Consider the following 25963-nt stretch of genomic DNA (forward strand, 5'->3'; position numbering starts at 1 on the left):
GAGGATCCACCATCAGGAAACCTGAAAACCTTGATCAACAGACTGGGACTTGCCCTGAAAAGTTTGAGACAGAACCACGGTACTGGGCTTTATGATTTTATCAATACGCTTGAAAAAAAAACTGCAAGCTATCTTCAGCGGTCTCCAGGAACTGCTTGACTTAATTGTATCCACTAAACAAACTACATAGACGACTCAAACTGACGAACCACACACGTTCGATATGCGCAACATCCTAGATGAAAAACTGACTGATGCTGAATTAATCGGGTTAATAACATAACGCTGGCCAACAGACCTATCAGGACATGTAGTTGCACATGTCCACCAGTTGCCCACCAGTTGCGGTGGGCAAAAGTTCAAAGTGGACCTGTTCAGAGCGTCAGGTTGACGACGCCAGCAGTTTCTGGCAGTAGCACGCTAATAGTAAGATCCGCGGGAAGATCACACGCTGACCTTCTTCGTACTGTAAAACAATCTGTTACAAGAGAAGAGGCTGAAGAAGTCCTAGCAGTGCTGCTGATGAGTAATTACGCGTCAAGGGACATATGAATGCGGAAGGTTTAAAAAACGTGCTCAGAGAAAGAGCTGCAGACCTACAGATTAATTTAAAAACCAGAGGCAGTCGCGGGACCGTTGTCCGTCTCAGAGGCTTGGACTGCGGCACAACTGAGAATGAAATAAGAGATGCGGTGGCTCAAGTCATTGGCGATCAGGATGAATTTAAAATATTTTCGGTAAGACCCGCTTACGGTAATACGCAAAATGCGTCACTTATTACAACACACAGAGCGGCAATGAAACTTATATAAACGAGATTTCGTATAGGATGGGTACCTTGTAGAGTCCAAATAAGATCCGATACTCACTGCTTTAGGAACTGGGAGATGGGTCACTCCTCCTCTCAATGTAACGGGCCTGATCGCACTGGTCGATGTTATAACTTTGGCGGACAAGGCCATAAGAAAAGAGACTGTGCAGAACCTTCAAAGTGCCTGAAATGTAATAAGGCTGGCCATTGGATTGACATCGAGGCCTGCAAGAAGACTGGCTGATGAAACTGATGCAAGTCAATGCAAACCGTTGCGCCTTAGCGCACGACTTGATTTGGAGAACAGCGATTGAGGAAAACATCGACTTTCTAGCGGTTTCGGAACCTAACAAGAGGAGGGTGGCTGCCTACACTTGGCTGCTACACTGTAGCTGCCTACAGGAGGGAGGCTGATGGTAATGCAGACGCTGCTATTCTGAACGTATCAGGTCGATATGCACAGATAGGTGTCTAGACATAACGGATTTGTTGCTGTGGAGTTGTCTGAACATAGACTAATATCTACATATGTGTCCCCCAACACGGGGATGGCAATATTTTCTGAATTTATAGAAGAACTTGAAGAATTTATAAGAGAACGTCGGAAACCCATTGTATTAAAGGGCGATCTGAATTCTGAATGTCACGAGCTGGGTGGCAGGATCTCGACAAGACGCGAATATGCCATGGCCAGTATGTTTGCGGCAGTAGGGCTCGTGGCATGCCACAGGGGCTGTGTCCCCACATACATCGGAAGGGGTCAAGGCTCGATCGTTGATATAACGATGGCAACAGAAAGTATAATTCCAACACTTACTGACTGGCGCGTGCGGCAGGAGGAACTTACTACTGATCACAACGCCATCACATTTTCTGTGGCTTGGACACACGGCCCGGATGTACCATAACCCAACGTTGGAAGCCAACGGACTACGAAGCCAGAAACGTGGCTGATGAGGTTTTGCAAATGTTCGACGGAAATACACAAATAACCTCAGAACATCTTTCTGAATACTTGCAAAATGCCTGCAGATATGCAGGACAGCAGGATGGGCCAGGTAGACGCGGGGTATACTGGTGGTCCCCCGCAATTGCAGAAATAAGATCAGTTCTCGCATTGAGAAAAAGAATGCAGCGGGACACGCGTAGAACTGGTCGAGTGGATGAGGTAAAGAGAGAAGAATACCGTCGTGCAAGCGAGACATTAACTGATGCTATCAGAGAAGCTAAGATAAATGCATGGGAGTAGTTCATTGCTGAAATTGATGCTGACCCCGGAGGGGGAGGGGAGTTTACAAGGATGTGATGGATCGATTTGGTAGACATATCCCCCTCTTCCTGGTGAAGTGGCGATTGAGAAGGTGAAACAATTATTTCCAGTCGTAGAGACCGAATGGAGGGAGATTCCGGAAGGGCATAACAATAGGTTCACTATTGATGAGCTTAAATCTGCGGTAACCACCTTACTTCCCAACAAGTGTCCGGGGCCTGATTCTGTTCCAGGCAAAATTGAAAACGAAATAGTGTACAGACACCCTTGGACAGTATTGGACGCACTAGAAAAGAAATACTTCTCAGACTGTTGGAAAGACACAAGATTAGTCTTGATTCTAAAAACCAAAGACCAAAATCCAGGAGAAACTACATACAGACCGATATGTCTGTTAAATACCACTAGGAAATTATTCGAACGAATGATTTTCACCAGATTCGAGGCTGAACTGGAAACGAGAGGCGGATTGTCTCACAAACAATTCGGTTTTTTTCAAAGGAAGATCCACGGTTGACGCTCTGCAGTACATGATTAACTGGGCTAGAGAAAGAGCGGGTGGTTCTCGTCGTAGACGGAGGATACCATTGGTTGTTCTAGACGACAAAAATGCTTTCGGAAGCCTCCCGTGGCCGGTTATCAAACAGACCTTCATTTAAAAAATCTAACAGTACTGAAGAGGAAGACGTCCCGTTGAAGTATTCGGAGGAGTTCCGCAGGGGTCGGTCCTTGGAACACTCCTGTGGAACTTAGCTTTCGATGGGGTGTTACGTATCGAGTTCAATGGAGACGTGAAACTAGTGGCCTATGCGGATGACACAGCTTTACTGGTTACAGAGTATTCTGAACAAGAAGTGAGATGTATGCAAATGCCGCGATCATCAAAATACAGACATGGCTGTGAGACAAAGGGTAGATGTTAGCGCTCACTAAGCCCGCACCGACAGCATTAACTGGCCGTCGTAGGCTCCGAAACATAATCGTCCGAGTAGGTGATACGGACATCCGCGTAAATGACACGGTCAAATACTTAAAACCGATTACATACTGTACCGTAAAGTACACTTAGAACAAGTACAGTACACTTGAACAAGGTGACTGAACGTGCAGAAACTGTCATCGGGAAATTAAAAAGACTGATGAGTGATCACCAGGGACCAAGCCCCTCTAAGAGAAAACTGATACTGTCCATAGCTATGTAAATAATGTAATATGCTCTTCCGGCTTGAGCGGAGGCTTTTGATAAAAAAACAAAACCTTCAACGGGTCTCATCTTTTACAGCGTAGGATTAATATAAAAGTAATATCGGCTTACAAAGCTGTTTCACAGAATGCACTCGAGGTGATTGCGGGAGTTCCTCCAGTACATCTTCGCGTCCTGATGTTGAAAAGGACATTGTGTGCCGCGCAAAGAAGCCCCAAATCAGATGATGTTGGAAGAATGGCAGACATACTGCAAGCCTCAAATACCGGTTGTTGGACAATAAAGATAATTTCACGAATTAACTCGTGGGTCTTCAGAAATCATGGGCATGGTGGGTTTGGGGCTTACCTCCACCGCTTTGACAAAAGGCCGAACCGGTTTGTTAATACTGTGCATAAATAGATAGCGTGGAACACACAATATACTTGTCACCGGTGGTACGAACTGAGGCACACATGGGCCATTCAAGGACTGACACCCGATAATACCGTACAATACATGTTAAAGGAACATCGTTTATGGAACGCCGTAGCAACCTTAGTCACGAATTTTATAAAGGCTAAGGAACGAGACGCTGTTGTTGAGTGAAACGGGGTAAGCTAGAGATAGGGTCAGCTCTGCTCATGAGAGAGTGGTTCGCTGAGGTGTACCACTCTTGATGACTGACCGGGGACCCTCTGAGTTCGTGGGTAATAAAAAGACCGAGGCCTACTGGGTGAACGACCCCCGCGGGGAAAGGCATAGCCGGGTCCCGCGTGGTCTCGGTAGGTTAGAGGAAAAGGCAACCACTGAGGGTGTGCAATGCAATTAGCTGGTCCACCCTCCTAGGTATGGTAGAAAAAAAAAGTCAACGTCAGTAGAAGAGTCTCAGTTGTTTTGTCTATTGGTATAAAAGCCAACATGAGAATCAATAATTATTGTTTAAAATCTAAATGAAATATCGTTTTCAAAATTCGATTGTTCGTTTGTTATTTGAGTAGATGTAGATTTTTTTTGAAATATTCGTTTTATAAGGTTTATTAGAAGTATTCAAGAATGTTAATAAACTTGTTTGTTACAGAATATGTTTGGCAAAATTTTTTACCCATAGACATAACAATTGACACTCTTCTATTGACTAGACGTATAAACGTTGACTTAATTTTATTACTATGATGGTCATTGATACTTATATAAATTTTAATTTATTTTACTTTATATCAATTATTAATATGTGAATATTTATAAAATATACTCAATCATCATATGTTCCTGAAAATGGAAAATAATATTTCTGAAAGCACTTGAATATACTTAATTACTCACAATTGTTGGTAAGCGGAATAATTACATTTCTGATAAATGTAATGATAAAAATTTTTGTATAGTTGTTTTTAACTACTTATGTAATTTTAAGTAGTGGGATTTTATAAAAAAAAGTAATGTTTTTTTTATAAAATCCCATACAGCCTTAATCCTATTTTGGCATTATAAGTGATATCATTATTTCTCTATCATTTAACGTTTTCCTAAATTTTTTGTTGTGTTTTAAAAATATTATTTGCAGTTGTACTTAATTAGGAAGAGAAATCACACATTACACTACAGTTTTAATAATCTACTGTTTAGTGTATTAGCGTTATTGTATAGAGATTACATCATTAAGTTTTTATGTTCATTTTATTTGTTTTGTCAAAATTATCATTTATTTCCTCATAAACTTTTATTTTTTATTTGTTTTTTTTTTGTCGTTTGATTTCTTTCTTACTAAATACAAATATAGATAATTGTCCAACGACTAAAATATAAACTAACTGTAAGAGCAGCTTCATGTTATGTCATTTCAAAGACTTACCTTTTGAATGAAGTGAAAAGGTAATTTTTTTACAAGAGCAGTTTTCACATGTATGTCATTTAAAGACCAACCTTTGAATCCATTGAATATACTATAAAGGTAGTTTTCATACCTTAAAAAACCTTTTTATTCTAAAAAAAAATATATAAATTTATAAATAAAGACTCAGTATCATGTTGGTATAAAATTGTTGTTGTTTCAGTCTTCTGGAATTTATTACAGAATAAAGTATAAACAAATTTTCACAATATATTACAGAGTAAAAGCTACTTGTTTGTTTTATAAAAGTTTTTGATTGTAAATTCATTTTAATATTTATATATATATATACTTAATTAGGTATAAAATTTATATTTTTAAATTATAGATATTTACATAATATAAAAAAAAGTTATGAAGCATATTTAAGTAAACATAAATTATTAATCAGAATTATATTGAACATTTTTTCTAAGAAAAGTAATACCATACGATTACATAAAGGATCATATACACTCACATCTGCATGCAGGAGTTCACATAACCTTTACTAGTAGAAATAAAATAACTTAATTGTATATTTTTAAATATTTCTTAATTTATTAAGTAAACAAAATTTAATATAAATTTATTACAATACTAACAAATAGCACTTGTTTAATATTATAAAATTAAAGCAAAATTACCATATGAAAAAGAATCAATCTGTGTCTATAAAAACTGTAAAAATCTAATTTAATATATAAAAGTAACTAGACATATATATTTATTTAATGCATTATAATTAAAAACCTTTTTCATAATGTAATATTAACAAATGCAGTAATCTCTGCAATTAATAATTTTGATAATGAACCACAATTATATAATAAATTATCGTACAACAATACAATAAATTATTGTATTATAATAAATTATAATACAATAAAAATAAAGAAAGTGTAAATATAGTTTTAGATCATAGAATTTTATTACAATTCAATATAACACTGAATAATTGTATAAATGAATGTGTATAATAATTTATAATTTATTTATTGGTATATAATATAATTATACAAATGATATATAAATTTTGAATTAACATCTTATAAGAAATCCCTGATGATGCAGTAGCAACTCTGAAAGTACTTTGAAAAATATTTTAAAACTGTTGGTAAGTGGAACTTTAATTTATACAATTGTATTAATACCAATGGTGCCAAATGATTAGAAAATTAAATTTATTTATTGATTTAGTACAAAGAACTACTTAAGCCTTGATATACTGTACATTGAACGCAAAATATGTACACATAATGTTAACATATTCACACAATAACAAGTTCACATATACTCAAGTAACAATAAACTTTAGTAATACGAATAGTACATGTGAATTATTACTATAAGTTTCATATGTCGCTGCTTGTCCAATTATCCATTTAACTTCCTTCAATTTCGATTCATTTCTTCAAGTATCATCTTTCTAAACTCATTAGGTCTTGAACCAAATACATTGATGCCATTTCCTCTGCATAAGTCATTCAAAACTCAAACACATCTACCTCATGGGCTCAACCGACCATTGTCTTCGTGAACAAACCAATCTCTTCTCCTCACATTCACATTTGGGACCTTAATTCCTATTTTTGATATGTCAATATCAATTCGCCAATTACAAGCCTTATATACAAACATCACATCATTGTTCAAACCCTGACAATCATCCTTGTATGACAGACCTTCATTGTACAAACCTCAATAACATAAGGCTGTTAATAACCTTTTTTGGACTGCTTCTACCTTATCACTAGTTTAGTCCCAATTGTAATTCCATATCGTGGAACAACACTCTAGTATGGGTCTAACAATAGTTTTATATGGCCTTAGTATTGTATCCACTGTACGAAATCTCCTTCCAACCCATAGAAGCAACCCCAAATTCCTTTTCGCCTTTGAAACAATACAGTCGACATGACTTCAAAACAACAGCTTTGAATCAAAATCCACTCCTAGGTCACGTATGCTGGTCTCTCTCCCGATGTATCACCAGCTAAATTATAGCCATAATCTACAGTCATTGTCTTTATTGAGTTTCAGTAGCATTCTATTGAGAATTGACCGTTCATTTACCCAGTCAATATCCTGTTGCAAAACGTTGACTGTGCAACTATATTCATCTTAATATTGCTGGTTATATCATTAATAAACAGTATAAAGAACAAGGCCCCCAAATTGGATCCCTGCAGGACTCCAGAGGTAACATATACTCATCTGATAATTCCCCAGCCATCTTAACTTTAAACTTTCTCCCATTCTAGTAAGACCTTACCCACTTTAACATACTTCCAGCAAATACCAGTTGCAGAAAGCTTCCTTATAAGGATTTTGTGTGGAACCAAATCGAAGGCCTTAAAAATTTCCAAGTAAACAGTATCCACTTGTTTTCTGTTCTTCACTGTAGGGCAACAAAAGATAAAACAGTTGATTCACGTTAGAAGTAGTTAAATATTTTCTTCATAAATCCAAGTTGTCTGCTGTCGATACTCTCCCTGAGTTTACCGTATAGGTGCATGTGGACAATCTTCTCAAATATATGTGACTGAGAACTGGAGCAATCACCTTTAAATATATAAGGTGGAATATTATCATAACTGACAGCAGCATGAGGCCTTAATTCACTAATGGCCTTCACTACATCTTCCACATAAATTTCAGAAACCTCAATATCTCCCTGCAGCATAGAATTCTTCACATCAGCGTTCAAAGTCTCTACTTGGTAAACTTAACAAAAGAATTTACCAAACTTTGTATCTATTTCTTTTGCATCAATTATTATCCCATGTTCAGTTTTAATAGGCTGAACGCATTTAGATCCTTTTAAGTAGGAGTTGACGTACTTCAATAAGTTAGCAGGCTTCATCTTAAAATCTTCAATCATCTTCATCTTCAATTCTGTCAGCTCGTCTCTGAATGTCTCTATTAATAAGATATTTGCCTTCTTTTTCTACTTTGCAAAGATCGCATAATCCTCTACAGAATTTCTTCTCTTATATTTCCTATATGCAGCCCTCTTGTTCTTCAAACAGTGTATCAGGTCTGCAGAAAACCAATGAGGATATTTACTCACTTGCGGTCTCTTTTTGGGACTGTACATCTCCAACATACTACCAAGAATCTCAGAGAACCTGACTGCAGCCTCGTCCACATATTCTGCATTATAGTCGCTGTCCAGTCAGCACACTTTACAGCCTGGTAATGTCCATAAAAATCGCCTTTTCTATAATCCAGGCCTTCTGTTACATAATCGGTTACAGCTTCTTTGAATTCTACAGTGACTACTAGTGGATCATGCAAGCATCAACTTCTACAAGCAAATCGTCTTCCAAATCAACATTCATTACAAAATTGGATAGAACTGAATCAAGTATTGATTTCTCTCTTCTCAGTTCAATATTGTAATTGGCACAGGTTCAGGTCATTCATAAAATCAAATATCATTGACACCTTCCTTCGAATATAGAACAGAGTGTTGGGATGTACCACAGCTAACTTCCAGTCTACATTAGGTACATTAAAATCACCAATCATAACTACTTGGCATAGTAGATGCTAGATGCTAGATAACTAGTAGGCACAGTAGTTGGATACTACCTCTCTCAGTGATTGAAAATAGTTATTAATCATAGATGGGTATCTGGACTGAAGTAATGGTTACACAATAGTAAATTACTTCCATCCTAGAATTTCAAACTCATTCTGCTGCAAGTTTCAAATATTCCCTCCTGCAGCTGTGCATTCCACTTCTGATAGCCAGCAAAGAACCACCACCATATGCTTTATTGGTGTTCTTGTAGTCCCTATCTACATGATATGCACTCCAGCCACTAGAAAAATATTCAGATGTTATTGAGTTATAGTTAAACGCTGTTTCTGTCACAGCTACTATGTAATATGCAGATCCAGCAATTGAAGCAAAAAATTCTTCTCACTTAGTACAAAGAGCCCGCACATTCTGATAAAATATTTATAAGGAAGACTCCTTATAAATAGTTTCTGGAGCCAACTTTCCATAGTATGGCAGAACAAGCACTCCTCTCGGCCAAACATTAGGGGATGCTACTTTCTCATCTTCTTCCACCGGAACCAGCAGCACATGGAACAAATTGTAACCAGTATGCCTTGTACGTAATTTAGTGCAGTTCATATCAATCTTGGCTGCTGCCTTAATCAGGTTTTCACCTCCACACTTTTGATATTTTCTTCAAACTTTGTGACAAAAAGGGTCTCTTATGTCACCTCATCAAATGCATGTTTTCAGTACCCTTTCCAATAATAATATTTTTCTTATTATTTTTCGCTTTAGTCGGCTGATCCTGTGACTTCATGGATGCTTCATTTCTGGCTTTTTGGCCGACCACCTTGGTACAAACTGTGGTTTGAGAAACCAATTATATATTCCATCTTTTTTTCTATCCCAGAGGATTTCTGGAATTCTGCCTTCAGACTGGTTTTGTTCAATCTCTCCACCTACGTCAAAGTGCAGGAATTTGTGCTTGGGCTTACATTTTTCTGCTCGCCTAGCGCTGTCTGAAGCAAGCTCCACCACTTCCAAATTGTTTTACATGGAAGTCGTGCCAGTCGCCAACAACTCAGCTACCTTACCTGGTCCTTTAGAATCTTATTGTCCTCTTTAAGATTCTCAATAATTGTCTTCATCGAGACAATGTCACTAACCAATTGTCCAATCTTATCATTAAATTTTTCTTTAATGCCCACTAGCAAAGGTAATATTTCCTTGCAGTCACATTTTGTCATTATTTTGCTCTCTAAGTTATTGTTGTACTTTCCCTTCATCATGTTAGTTCTATTCTTTCCTGGAGATGAATTTTGAACTGTCATTCTTCCCAGTATTAGGGTACCATCATCCTTTGGCTTCTTCGAGCAAGTCTCAAACATGTACCTCGAGTTACCCTTGCTGTCATAGAGGAGACTAAGTAATAATAATAATACTTATTATTATTACTAATTTTTTTTTTTCGTATAATAATTTAACTTGTTTAATTTTGTATTAATAATAATACAAGGAAACTACTAACTAAAAAAAAATTACTAAATAATATAAAAAAACTATTAACTTAGTTTTCCTAATATTATTAGCGTGATGTAAATTACAGTAATACAAATTCATAACTTGGCTTACTCTTTTTATATTTTTAGAAATCATTTATAATTATTTTATTTAGGAAAGCATATTAAAATAAAGATTTTGGTTTTACATTCAATGAGATTACTCAGGAAGTAGTATTTGGTTATCTGAGTGCGCTTATATTTTCTGAATAGTGTGAAATTTTAATTGAGGAAAGTAGAGGACATGAACCATCTACATGGCAAGAACCATTTCTTCTGTATAAACTTTTTATTTTTTAAATGTCATTTCAAAAAAGGAAAGTTTGAATATTAAAATACATCAATTTTTGTTAATTCTGGGAGATTGAGTAGAAGTTTTTGGGGACAAGTGCATGTGTGATATATACACTATAATATGTATTTTAAATTTTGTTCACAGAATCGAGAAATTTTGAAAGCATTTATGATACCAGCAAAGACATTTATTACATTTATGATGACATTAGAAGATCATTATGTAAAAGATAATCCGTTCCATAATAGTACCCATGCTGCAGACGTTACTCAGTCAACAAATGTGTTATTAAATTCACCAGCTTTGGAGGTATGCATAAGAAATTAATGTAATAATCATTCTTAACATAATTTATTTTTTTTATTTTTTTATTATAATAAGTTTTTCTTCTAATTTTTGTTATTATTTGCCTTAATTACTGCAATACAATTACTGCATTTTTATACCTAACAAAATGATATTAATTGGTTATTTTAATATTTTTTATTCTAAATAGTGAATGTATTTATAACGCATTGTTTCCCATAGAAAATGTTACAATAATCTTTCCTGTACACTTTCATCTTATTATGATTCTAAAGCAGTAAAATGCTTTTTGTTATAGTAATGATGTTAATTTTTAGAGGTAGTTCCAGTAGTTAAAGGAATGAAGTTGTAAATTGAAGAGTTGGAAGTCACCTGGAATCTGTAGACTTGACATGGCTGTTATTTTCATATTGAAGAAGGTTACAGGACGTAAATCCATTCCTCACTTTTTTTTAGTAAATCTGATGTGGGTTGTTTGTTACACATTGCATTGGAGTTCCTTATGAACCCACTCCCTGATTTTTATGAAATGTAAAATATACTTTATTTAGGACCTAAGTTATTTGCTACAATTTAAATTATTCATTGGAAACAACCTTCACCCGGGTTATGTCCCTCATAAGTTACACGATATTCAAACCCAGAATTTTTTATCAAAAATAACAAAAATTGTTGACTAAATAATCTCTGGTTTCAGTTAAATGTAATTATGAATAAGATTAGATTTACTTAAGGGTAGGTTAAGTTGAGCAGAAATTTTGAATTGTGACTTCATCAGATAAATGATGGTTACTTTCTGTCAGATTTATAAATTACTTTTAACAATCTAACCTCACCGTAACCTTGACCTAAATTTAACCAAACTCAATTAAATTTTACTTAAACCAAATTATTTACTCTGTAAATATAGTACATTGCACATTTACCAAAATTCATACCTTCAGCTTAACCTAACTTAATTTGATCTAAAGTGAATCTAATTTCATTCTTAACGTAATAATTTCATTAAACCAAATTATTTAGTCTGAAAATAATGTTTATTACACTTGTATGCTGCTGAATTATGAAGTTTTTGATGAGGATACTGTGTAGCTTACAAGGTTCGTAATTTGGAAAAAAACATTTCTGACTAATAATTTCAATTGCAACAAATAACTTAGGTTGTAAATAAGATATTCCAAATTTCATAAACATCAGAGATTTTTGTGTAACTGTTTGTAATTTCCAAACGATAAATGATAACGGTAAATGGAATGCTCTGTTAAGTGTTGTTTACAAGAATCTTTCACTTTGCTCATTAGACAGAAACCAAGAACAACTTAAGGCGAAGATAGACCAAACATATTTACCAATGATCATAGACAGATCATGAGAAAGCTTGAGAAATTGATCAAGGAGTGCATATATTCTACTCATAAACTTCGAAAATGCCTATGGTAGTTCACAGAGAAAGTCTGGTAAAGATCATATACATGTAGGAATAGAAAGGAAGATAACGTCACTGGTGAAGGAATGTCTGAGCAACATAATATTAGAGGTTAAAATAAATGGAAAACTAATTGAAAAATTCCTAATTATGACAGAACTGAGGCAGGGGGAAAATTTACCAATTCTATTCAATAAGGTGCTGGGAAAAGTTGTCAAGTAATTCTGGAAAGAATGCCGTGGTGGAAGTAATGTAGAGGGAATTGTTACCTGGATGCTGATGTTAGCTGAAGTTGAGAAGGAGCCTGCTGAGAAGCACCTTGAAAAGAATGCAAAGCATGTTGGGCTAAATACCAGTCAGGAAAAGATAGAATATCTCTTAAGGAACAGTAATAAAGAAAATGAAAAATCTCCTAACTTCAAAGACATTCATAAGGGTAAAAGAATTCAAATATTTGGGACTTGTCTTTACAGAAACAGGAATTGTGGAACAAGAAATTAAGCCAGAATTTCAGTAGCAGAGAGGTAGAACAAGTTTTGCTTTAAATGAAGTGCTTAAAAGCAATTAAAGAAAAGCTTTATCACTAAGTACTAAGCTGGGACTGTACAAGACAATCGTTTGGCCAGTATTGTTCTACAGTTGTGTAACATGAATACTCAGAAACAGGATGCCAATAGACTAAAAGCAGCTGAGAATCTAGTATTGAGAAATATATGCAGGTTGATAAAACATACTGCAACAGATGAGTGGAAATAAAAAAAAGGGCTTAGTATAGAAGAAATAATAATTAGTGATTTCAAACAAAAGAGAATACAATGATTAGGATATCTGCTCCAACTTGATAATGATCAGACTGAAAAAGAAGATCTTCTCATCTAATAATCTGTTTGAAAAAAGACCAAAGACCAAGATGGATGAATCAGACAGTTCCAACTCAGAAGTTCTGCAAGTAGAAAATAGGAAAGTAAAAGTCCAGGATAGAAATAACTGTAGGCAAATATTTTGTACAATATATGTGATTTTTTAGGCGTATTTGTGAAGAAAAAAAATATTTAAGATTTTAAGAAAAATAGGCTTGAAACATAGATAAAGAAGATTTATTTACAGTTTTTATTTTTATTTTTTCTTTCAATGTGTGTCAAAATAACAAAGAAGGTATTGTTTGCCTTCCAAAAAGTAAGAAAAAGACTAACCCAGGTGACCAGTTATTTTTAACATTGATTCCCTTATTCCAGCCTCCTACTCTATCAGGGTCTATTTATTAATTTATCCTAGCTCATTAATCCAAAGTATGACCAACTACAGATACTCTGATTTTTACTAACAAGGATTGCAGTTGCTTATTGGTTTTTGTTTGTCTTAAGTCATTTGATTGGTTTGATGCAATTCTCCAAGATCCCTTATCTAGTGCCAGTCGTCTCATTTCAGTATACCCCCTACATCCTACATCCCTAACAAGTTGTTTTACATATTCCAAATGTTGCCTGCCTACACAATTTTTCCCTTCTACCTGTCCCTCCAATATTAAAGCAAATATTCCAGAATTCCTTAATATATGGCCTATAAGTTTGTCTCTTCCTTTAACTATATTTTTCCAACTGCTTCATTCTTCATCAATTTGCCTCAACACGTCTTCATTTTTCACTTTATTCACCCATCTGATTTTTAACATTCTCCTATAAGTACCACGTTTGAAAAGCTTCTATCTAATCTTTGCTTTTCAGGTACTCTGATCAAGTTTCACTTCCATACAAGCTACACTCCAAAAGTATACTTTCAAACTTGTTTTCCTGACTCATGAATGTTTTCTTGAATTCATTTTTGATATAAACAAATTATATTTGTGACTGAAAGCTCATTTTGTCTGTGCTATTTGGTATTATATATTGCTCCTACTTCAATCATCTTTAGTAATTCTACTTCCCAAATAACAAAATTCTTCTACCTCTGTAATCTTTTCTCTTCCTGTTTTTTATATTCAGTGGTCCATCTATTACATTTCATTACTTTCGTTTTGCTCTTGTTTATTTTCATGTGGTAGTTCTTGCATAGGATTTCATTCCTCCCTCTTTCATTCCTTTTACCCAGCCCATATTCACCCACAATATTTCTTTTCTTGCCTTTTCCAATGCTTGAATTCCAATCTCTAACTATTATTAAATTTTCATCCCTTTTTATGTGTTTAATTGCTTTGTCAATTTCTTCGTATACACTTCCTACCTTATCATCATCATGAGCACTTGTATGCAAATAGATGTTAACAATTGTTGTCAGCTTAGATTTTGATTTTATCCTTATTACAATGATTGTATCACTATGCATTTTAAAATACTCTACTCTCTTCCCTATCTTCTTGTTCATTACAAAACCTACTCCTACCTGTCCTTTATTTGAAACTGAGTTATATATTCTAAAATCACCTGACCAAAAGTCGTTTTCCTCTTCCCACTGAACCTCGCTATTTCCTACTACATCTACATTTAATCTATCCATTTCCCTCTTTAAATTTTCTAACCTACCAACCTTTATAGATTTCTAACATTCCATGCTCTGACTCGTAGAATGTTATTTTTTAAATTTCTGGTGACCCCTTCTTAGTAGTCCCTATCCAGAGATCCGAATGGGGACTAGTTTATCTACAATATATATTACCAAGGAAGGCGCCTCCATCTTTGTTACATGAAAATACATTTACATTTTTGAAAATACATGAGAGCTACATTTTCTTGGAAAAATAGCAGCTGTAGTTTTCCAAAGCTTTTAGCTTATTGCTTACAGTCCTGAATCTACAAGGCTACACTAGATATCTGAAGACTTCTATATGATCTTAAAAATCATCCAAGCAAACCGTTCCTTCATTGTTTTTTTTTTCTTCCTCTCCTTCCTTTATTTAGCTAATTAATCATGGGTCCCTTAGTACATTAATTATACACAGAGGTAAGTTGTAGTTCTATTTTACAGATGTTATCTGTTAACTGTATGTTACATTCAAAATAATATTTACCATTATTGATTATTATTAAGCATGTTTATTTCGGTTTGATTTTTTACATGTTATGAAATAAAATCTAAAAATATTGCTTGTTTAGTTTGTATATACTTTTATAATTCAATTATTTCATTTCATTTCATTTGATTTATCTACAAAAGTCGAAATGAAATTTGTTAGTTAATTTTCTTATTTTAAATTAATTATAAGCGAAATGACATTTTTTGTGAATTCTTTTTTTTTATATGCTTATTACAAAATATTTTGCCATTTTGTTGGAAAAAGAAACCAATTTATAATTTATCCTTTGATCACTCTTTTGTTCTTGTTACAATACATTTTATGTTGGATAGTTTATACCCTTGGATATCTTTGACAGGTTACAACAAAACCAAGCTCAAATTGGATTTGTTACCAAAATAAACCACTCAGCTTTGTCAGAATTTGAACTACATCAAACTGTGATAACCTCTTGTTATTGACAGGAAATTTCAATTTTTTTTTTTTTTTTAAATATATTTTTGTTTTTTTATAACTGAACTTTTAATCCACGTTATTAACAGTTACATTCTCTTCAAAGGTAGTGAATGTTATTGAAATGCGTATAAAAGGCTAATTCTTCTTTTCAAGCAAATATAGATTCTGAAAAGATCATTCTGCATGAATGCCAGCAGAATGAGGAAATGTTGAGAAGGTAAATCTTTATCTTTTGTACAGAAAATCATGTGCATTTATGTACAGTAAATCATAATTTATTTGTTTACATATAATATACATGCAGAGAATAGTCATATTTAAAATAGACTATTGTGTAATGGTTAGCATGTTACCTCTGGATCCTAAAATCTCATCCAATACCATTTTCTTTTTCTGTCCATTTTCTTCCTTCATCCACAAGAAATTTTTTATTAAAGATTATTTCTTTCTAAACTTCATTCTAAATTTTGGATATTATTTTTTGTTTTACTTAAAGTAGTGTATAGCAACGGAATTTTAAAAAGTTAGTTGATCGAAACTGGAGTTACGTAAAAATTTTCATTTTCCATGGTTATTAATTAGCATGACAGCTGTATTTATATTTTTTTATCTGTAAAGATAATTAATTTACCTATCTATTTCATGGTTTTTTAACAATTTAAATTTTTTATCTTTAAAATAGGAAATTTATATCCTTTTTTTTTGCAGGCTTTTTCAAATCACAAGCACATTCTTCTAAACTTTGTTTTATTGTTAGATGTTTAAATTGTTTATATTATCTTGATCATTTGATACACAATTGAATTTTTTTCAATAACATTGTAAAATGATGTGTATGTCACAAAAATGAGTGGTAATTTGTAAGTCATATATAACTTACAAAATAATATGTTTCGGAATATTGATGAATAGTTTTCAAGTGTTCCAAAAGTATTAAAGTATAAAAAGGAATCTAATCCATATAAAATTAATTAATTAATAAAGATTATTGTACATTCTCATTATGAAAGTGTTAATTTTTTTAGTTTTTATAGATGTTTTCCTATACATCCGTAAAATCACATCAAATCAGGATCAGTTTTGGGTACTATTATGTAACAAATAACATCAAACTATTAAATACTCATAGTATTATATTTTGTAATAATAAAATAATCATTTTAATTAAGAAAAGAGAAAATTAATTTTTTATAATTATTACATCCATTTATCATAAGTGGATGAAGGCAACATTTTTAAATGTGGAAAATGTTTATTTTTTAAAATTATTGATTGTAGTTGCACTTATGATAAATAAAAGTGATAGAAGATTTTAGTTTCAATATTATGAATATACATTTTGTACTTTTTGCAATTTTGATGATACATGCTTCTCTCTCAAAGCTACAAAAACTTGTAGTAGTTTTTCTAACCTTGATATCTGCGGGTAAAACAGGACACAAATAAGAAAGAAAGTATATTTTCTACATATCAGCCTGAATATTTAGGTTGTATTTTCTGTATATCAGCCTTTCTTCTTGTAATAACAATTTTTCAATAGTAATTACTTATTTAAAATAAAAGTTGTGAAAATCTTTTACTTAAATCATGTTGTGTTATGTCGCGGCATTCAACCATTTATTTTATTTGATATCATTTGTATTTTATATAATAACATGGTACTTCTGTGAAGACATTAATAAAGATTTATTTTTCTCTTTTTTATATTTTTCTTTAATTAATCCAAATAAAATGGTAATTTGTTGCAGTCTGTATTTACACCTTTGGAAATAACTGCAGCACTTTTTGCAGCAACTGTGCATGATGTTGATCATCCTGGACTTACAAATCAATTTCTTATCAATTCTAGTAAGTATTAATCCACTTTATTGATGTAAATATTTTTGCTTAAACACTTAAATGATTTTGTGTTTGTATAATGATTATTTTAGCCATGAGTGAGGATGCGGGATTCCATGAAAGTACTTCTTGAGAGATTAAGGTTAAGGCTTATTTCAGGTGATTTTTAGAATAATTAACTTAATATTAAATAAAGGGAAGGCAAACATAGGTTTCGTAATGAACAAAAAGGTAGGGAAAAGAGTAGAGTATTTCAAAATGCATAGCAATAGAATCGTTGCAATTAGGATAAGATCAAAACAAAAGCCTACATTAATTGTTAAATATCTATATGGCTACAAATGCCCATGATGATAATGATGAGGTAGAATGTGTATACAAAGAAATTGACAAAGTAATTAAACTCATAAAAGGGGATGAAAATTCAATAAGTGTTGGAGATTGGAATGCTAGCATCAGAAAAGGCAAGGAAGGAAATAATGTGGGTGAATACAGACTAGGTAAAAGAAATAAAAGAAGGGATTGAATTAATGAGGTTTGTGTGAAGTATAACTTGTAATTGCCAACACCCAGTTTAAAAATTATAATAGACAAATATACACATGGAAAACGCTGAGCAATACTGCAAGGTATCAGATAGATTATATCATGGTTAAGCAAAGATTTAAAAATCAACTTGTCGACAGCAAAAAATATCTAGAAGCAGACATTGATAGCGACCATAATTTAATGATAATGAAATGTAGATTGGGGTTTAAAAACCTGAAGAAAAGGTGCCAGGTTAATCTGTGGAATTAGGAGAAGCTTGAGGAAGAGGTGGTAAAAAGATCATTGAGTAGCACATCGCAAGAGGTCTGAGTAAAAAAGATAAGGTAGAAAATATAGAAGAAGAATGGGAGAATATTAAAAAGGAAATTCTTAAATCAGCAGAAGGGAACTTAGGCAGAACAAAGAAAACTGTTTGAAAACCTTGGATATCAGAGGATATATTGCAGCTGATGGATGAGTGTAGAAAGTATGAGAATGCTAGTGATGAAGAAGGTCTAATGAAGGTCTGATGAAGAAGGATCTATCTACAGTTAAGAAATACTGTGAACAGGAAGTGCAAATTAGCAAAAGAAAAGTGGATTAAAGAAAAGTGTTCAGAAGTGGAAAGAGAAATGATCATTGGTAAAATAGACTGAGCGTACAGGAAAGTTAAGTAGAATTTTGTGGTACGTAAGTTAAAATCTAATAATATGTTAAATAAAGATGAAATACTGATTTATGATACAAAAGAAAAGGTTGATAGATGGGTGGAATATAATGAAGAGTTATACAAAGGAACTGTATTAGAAACTGAAGTTGTAGAAGAAGAAGAAGAAGAAGTTGAAGAGCATGAAAAGAGAGAATTGCTAATTAATTAGCAATTGAACAAGATCTACAAAAGAGAATAAAATTAGTATTTCTAATAGTGAATAAAGTGAAGTGGCTGTTGTTTTAGAATTTTGGTAATAATATATATGAACTTTCTGGTTTTTGAGTACTTTATAATATTCAAACTATTTAAAATGGTCTATGAGCGGCTTTATATATTTATGTAAATATTGTTCAGTACATATTTATTATTGGAAATACAAAAACAATATAACAAATCCAAATAAAGAGAGTTTATAAAAAAATATAAATTACATTATATGATATTTTACTAAATTATATGGATTAATAATGGAGCTTTAAAGACATATATATTTTAAGAAAATTAAAAGTTTAATCAAATTAGCCCAGTTATGCGTTTAATGTAATTCAATAACATGCACTTATTGAAGATAAAATTAAAATAATTATTACATAATAGAATCCATTAAATCTTTTTTTATTGGGAGAAAACTCATTCAGTTTTAATTATTTATACTTATCTTGTTGCTTTCGAATCATGATTTCCCTCAGGTGTGGATACTTATTTTGATAGTAGGGCTCCAATGCCTATTATTTTGATATTAAAGTAATTGGCAACTTTGTCCATTGCTTTTTGTTCTTCAGGTAGCTTGTTTGGCTCACTGACTAAAAGAAAATTTTATACTTATTTAAAAAATACCAAATGCATGCTGGTTAGTGCTACCTTCATCCTAGTTTCAACTACTATCAAGTAATCTTCACTTACACAACCTCTTTTCTCCCATAATACTTGCTTTAAGGAGTTTACTATTAATGCTAGAATCTATTCTCCATGAATGTTGAGGAATTATAAATATTTTTTTGTATTTGGTTAAGAAGCATATAGAATCATGTTTTTCTGCTAACATGTAGAATTTTAAAATTACCTAAAACTTTGCAAACTACCTAAAATCACTACTGCATTGGTATTTCTCCACTTTCCTGTAAATTAATTTTTATTCTCACTCGTCAGCCAAAGTTTTTATAAAATAAAATTGTATACAATATAGTGTAACGGGATACACACAAACAAAGAGCAATCAATTCCTACATAGTTTAATTTATGGGATAACATTACACAATAGTTGTGATAAAATAATACACAATACTGTAGAATTTATGACTTAAACTTATACATTTCAAAATCCTATGGAATTAGCCGTGCATATAGAAGTAATGGTTTAAGTAAATTAATCTTCTAAAAACAATAAAGTAAATTAATGATACAGTATGATTAAAATATGTCTTAAAAAGTTATCATTGTAAGATAAAAGACATATGTAAAATTGAAATAAAATAAATGTTATTAATTAAATAATAAATGTTTTCACAAAATGATAAAATAAATTAAATACACATTAAAAAGAGTAAATTGTTACTCAGGCTGGCATCTTTGTAAATCTAATTATTTTAACAAAAAGCATATGGAACTGAAATTTAGAAAATTCTGCCTATTATTGGAAAAGATCAATAAGGTCATAGGGGTAAATTATTGTCCCAATTGTCATCCAAACGTCTATCTCCAATAGAGTATACTAATATGAATCACAAATGTGCGCTGATGAATAGCATACACAGTCAAGGAAAATGTGATGAAACCACCAATTATTTAAAGAACATAGTACATAGTGGAGCAGATGACAGGCAGAATCCATATTCATATATCAGGCACATGACAGAGAATGAACCTTTCATACTGATATATTTAACTTATATATGACCATTTTGACAGCATGTTAATTTTAATGGGTAAAGCTTATTCCTGACAGTCCCCAGTCAGCAATTCACAAAACAGAACATAACATATGAGGGTTGGCTGAAATGTAATGCACAGTCATTCATAGCTGGCAAATGAAAAGAAATATTCAAATGAAACAATATTGCATAAAGATAAAAATGTACTTTTGTAGAGAGTAAAATTATTTGTTAAGAAAATTAATTTATTTTACCATGTAATCACATTTACAGCTACACATTTTTCCCAATGGCGAACTAGTTTTCTCATTCTTTCAATGAAGAATGCTGGTAGTCTTTCCCTGATTCACTAACTCACTAAATCCTTAACTTCATTGTCACTCTCTCTCTCTCTCTCTCTCTCTCTCTCTTTCTGTTAGCCTCTGAAACCACCGTATTCAGAGGTTGAATGAAGATGATGATATATGTGAATGTAAATGAAGTGTAGTCTTCTACAGTCTCAGGTCGACCATTCCTGAGATGTGTGATTAATTGAAACCCAACCACCAAAGAATACCAGTATCCATAATCTAGTATTTAAACCCATATAAAAGTAAGCTGTCTTTGCTAGGATTTGAACTTTTTCTCTCTAGGTGTAGAAAGAAGTAAAAATTGTATTACAATAGTTCTGTTGGGTATGGAGGGTGTGGAATAGGTTCAAATTTCAATTTCACAAGAGACTTTGCAGTTGCTTATGATGAGTGTGGCCAAGTACTATTGTGTTGCAGAATTATTGGCTCTGCGGATTGTCAAACGCAACACACACATCCCTTTTTTGATATCTCTTCAAGTAGACCCAGTTTCCAGATAGTCAGTTGCATACACATATTTGGAATCTCAAAACCCTGTCAGAAAATTTTTTTACAGAGTTGATACTCTGAACCTTTTTGATTATGGTAAACCATAATTAACTGAAATGGCAAGTCATGGGTGGCTATTCCACACCTTGTTTTGCAACATTAATTTCACTGTTAGTTTTTTCTGTGCGTTTGCATGGCACTTACCATGAATAGATTTTACAATATATCTGTTGTGCAATAATGTTTTCTATTCATTTTTTGATGTGTCTGTCTGAGTGGGGATGAATTGTGTTATGTAACTGTCATTTTTAATTAAATAAAGCTGTACTAGCTTCTTTTAGATGACCAATGAATGTCTCTAGTGTTCAAAAATTCAATTATTGCACATTGTTTTATGTGTTAACATAGTAGGCGAACTGGTCTCCATACCAATGATGACAAATGTGACAACATGAGTCAACAAGATTTAGAATGTTAGTAGTAGGGAAATGAAACTACAAGATGGCATCACCAGTCCTTTGTACAACATTTTGTTCTCCTGTTATTTCTAGCATGCATTACATTTAGCCACCCCTTATAATTTCCAATTCCATATAATTGTGTATGAGTTCTGTGTTAACGATCATAGCAAATCTGTTAATGATTATCCTGTTTATTTGGAGTTTTAGTGATAATAATTTTTATGAATGATTATATCAAAAGAGTTATTTACTAACCCGAACAAAGTGTGAAATGATCAGAAACCAGAACTGTATTCAGCTACAAGGGGAAAATGTTTTATGTTACAGGTATATTATAGAATCAATTGAGACATATTTTGTTTAATTCATATTAATTTGTCTAATTAATAAATTAAAGTAAACTTTACATAATTTATAAGGGATTCAAAGGAATCAAAATTTACTGATAAATTTTTTTTTGTATAATTTTTAATATGGTAATGTTGCATCTGACCACCCAACCTTGTGTTTACATTTAAATTCATTCCATTGTAAAGTGAAATTAATCGACTGGAATGAAATTCAGTTTGTATCTGTGATCACCTTCATTGTAAGCTGGTTATTATAGATCAGCGTTTTCTCAACCGGGGATTGAAAAATTAGTCTACAACTTTACACATAAGCAGCAGTGAAATGATTTTATGAGAAAAAAAATAATTTGCTATAAACATTTTACTTAGAATTACAGATATAAAGAAAATAGATTAATGAGATGGTTGGATTTGTTTTTCATTTAAAAATTTCTTTATATGTGGATCTAACATTCAAAACATTCAAAAGAAAATTGTTTTGAAGTAATAAAAGACAATTCTTATACTTGGTTTTTAGCGCAACCGTAGATGAAAAACCCTTTTCACAGAGGTAAGATCTGGCAAAAGGGATTATTATTTTTAATGCTTATGTTACTAAATTTCTATATTTATTTCAGCGAGTATGCCAAAACGTATAAAAATTTTCAGATGTAAATTGTATTTGTTACGTTTTATTGGCAGACATTTTGATGTCTGGTCATGAAGTCTCAACGAGTAACTAAAATCTGTAACAACATTTTTTACTAAATGGATTCAGTTCCCATCTCTTTGAGAAATCGTTTTTATTATCCTGGAAATACTATGCCAACTTAATTTTTAACTCAACACAAATGCATCTTCATGTTATCCAAACTGTGATGAATCTTCTTCATCCAAATTTTTCTCAGTATAATCAAAAGCGAGTGGAAATATCCAAATTTTTGCTTTGAGGGTGATTAATCCAGATATAAAGCTTCTGAACTTCCCAGATGAGATGAAAGAAAACATGAACTTTGCCATTAATAAAATGTTTTTATCATGTCCTTGTAAACATTCACATTAAAGTCATTTAAATGCAAAAATACAACTAAATAAGTGAACAGCAACATATAGACATAGTTCTGTAAAAACATTGAAAGGATGGCCTTTGTTTAACCTGGAAAAATATTAATTAATTTCGCAATTCCAATAATTGTGTTAATAACTTGCAATAACCTGACTTCTGTATGGAAAAGAAGATTTTTTTCTTTTCGCCCATTTCATCACTTAGTTTAGCAAATAGCTAATTCTGTAACGATCACTTTTAATAAAATTAACTATTTTTACAGCCTTACAAAAAATTTGTGTGAGATTTTCCGACATATTTTTTGTTGGAAGAGCATCTGTGAAGGAAGCAGTGCATCCATTCTGTCCTTGGCAGAATCAATATGGTTTGATTTACAAATAAAAGCTTGTTGATTTCTCAAAGTATATAATATTCTTTCAATAAATTCCAAGGGTTTGCTTTTATGACCTGGATGTTTAGTTTTCAAGTGTCAATTTAATTTCAATGGCCTCATGGTTTCATCAGAGAAGACTTGAAAGCAAACAATGCAATGTTGCCTTCTATCCAATGAGGTAAAACCATAATTTAAATAACTATCATTGTACAATCTTGCCATTTTACCAATCGACTCACTGGATGTAGATGGCTCACTTTGTTTTTTCACAAATTATCCATTTTTTATAAGAATTAAAAAAAAACAGTTTTACCGTTTGACTGCACACTGTAAAACCAAAACCTCATTTATTATTATTTTCATTGAAACTATGCTTTTAGAAACTTTATTTAAGTTTCTAAAAGCAGCAGCATATGCTTTGCATTCAAAACTAAACTGATGTTTACAATCACTTACGACTCTTTTATACTGTTGAGAGCTCGACGTGTTCAAACGTACCATTTGCATGTTCGAACATGACGCTCTTACAGTGAATATTATGCAAGCAGACAAAAACTCACATACACATCAAATTGGAAATTTGTAAATTGCTAATGTTTGTACACTTTATGCATGTTCATTCCTGTCACTATCTGCGCAGCTTTAACTAGATTTCTTTGGGTTGGTGTTGGGTCGCAAATATTCTTTATATATTTTTTTTTTTTACTTTTTGATGGTCATGGAGTTAAATAGGTTGAGAATTACTGGTATAGATGTTACTTAATGTGGAAATTGTGAACCTGAAAATTAGTCATGGTTCGAGTGTTATTAATTTTTGCTTTTAAATTTATTCACCTGTCATTTTATGCATTTACGTAAAAATGGGTTGCAATTGTTTTAATAACTACTGTAATTGTTTTTTTGCTTATTCCTAACTCACTACCTGGTTATCACCTTGTTTACTTCCTTGTACAAAGTAAAGGAAGTATTGCGATCGTAAAATTTTCAGTTTTCAGATTTCAACGGAAATATCCATTTTGACTAGTTTCAGCGTGACATAATTATGTATCTCATAACTCAAAAACGATTAGCTGTAGGATGTTGAAATTTTGGATTTAGGACTGTTGTAACATCTAGTTTTGCACCTCCCATTTTAATTGCAATCTTGGAACAAAAAAGCTCAAAATTTAAAAAAAATTGAATTTTGTACTTTTTCTTACTGCATTATTAAGTCCTCATTGAGAGCTTTTCAACTATATACCATAAGTATTACTTATTTTCACTGGTTCCAGAGTTATAGTCAAATAAAACTGTAACTTAAAAAACTAGAGATAAATTTGACTGACAAATAAAAATAAAATATATAAAATTATGATAAATATTACCTGTTAAAAATAACGTGAAATTTGACTAAAATAAAGAAAATAAGAATTAAATTGTGGTAGATATTATTAGCCATTTATTTTTTTTAAACATTTATATTTATGTGACGTGTGCAGAGCCTGAGTAATTTAATTTAGTGTTATTAGAATTTTTTTAAATCAGAAGCTCCATTAGCGAGCTGTGTAGAATTGTGTATATGTGAACTATGCAAAGCCTGGGTAGTTATACAATATCATAAAATAGCTTTACATTAATCTTAAACCTACGTCTCCATTGTAAATGGAATTTAATCCATCATATTGTCTTACTTATCCATTGTAAATGTATTGCATACACAATATATTTTGGAATTTATATATTTTATTTTGGGATTTTTTGGACTTATGTGGAGAAAAATTCAGACTAGTTTGCTCTGTGACCCATTTTTAAGTATTTATATTTGTTTTAAAGGAGAAAAAATGTTAACACTTACCTTTATTTTGATGATGAAAATTGACAAAACATTTTTACTTCACATGCAAAGGCACAAAAATGTAATGGTAATAAGCATACGCTGCTTAATTTAGTGGAAAGGAATCGAATGGATTATTGCTAACAATCAAGAAAAAGTTAATAATAAATCATGATTAATTTTATAAACATGCAAATAATATTTAAAATTATCATGCAAATAATATTTAAAATTTTAATTTTATTTTAAGCAAATATAAACAATGGCTTAACAAATGGCTTAACAATGGCTGTCGTCAGTAACAGAATTGGACCAACGAAAACAGATGGAAACAGAACAGAAATAAAAGATTCATTTTCACTAAAGAAGATTTTAACTGGCCGCAAAGATGGTGTGGCCACGAGGCTTAATGCACCACTTCATACATTT

At 32.3% G+C, this 25963-nt stretch overlaps 1 protein-coding gene across 2 annotated transcripts in view; it reads left to right on the top strand.

The window, feature by feature from the left end:
- dnc (phosphodiesterase dunce) overlaps window positions 1–25963 on the top strand; it is a 343784-nt gene that overhangs the window by 305345 nt on the left and 12476 nt on the right. For both annotated transcript variants that reach the window (XM_075379582.1, XM_075379583.1), the window contains 2 exons: window positions 10650–10814; window positions 17452–17551. In XM_075379582.1, the coding sequence (XP_075235697.1) occupies window positions 10650–10814; window positions 17452–17551 (265 nt within the window). The remainder of the gene's footprint in view (window positions 1–10649; window positions 10815–17451; window positions 17552–25963) is intronic.

This window comes from Lycorma delicatula, chromosome 12, assembly GCF_047948215.1.
Source record: "Lycorma delicatula isolate Av1 chromosome 12, ASM4794821v1, whole genome shotgun sequence".
NCBI lineage: Eukaryota > Metazoa > Arthropoda > Insecta > Hemiptera > Fulgoridae > Lycorma > Lycorma delicatula.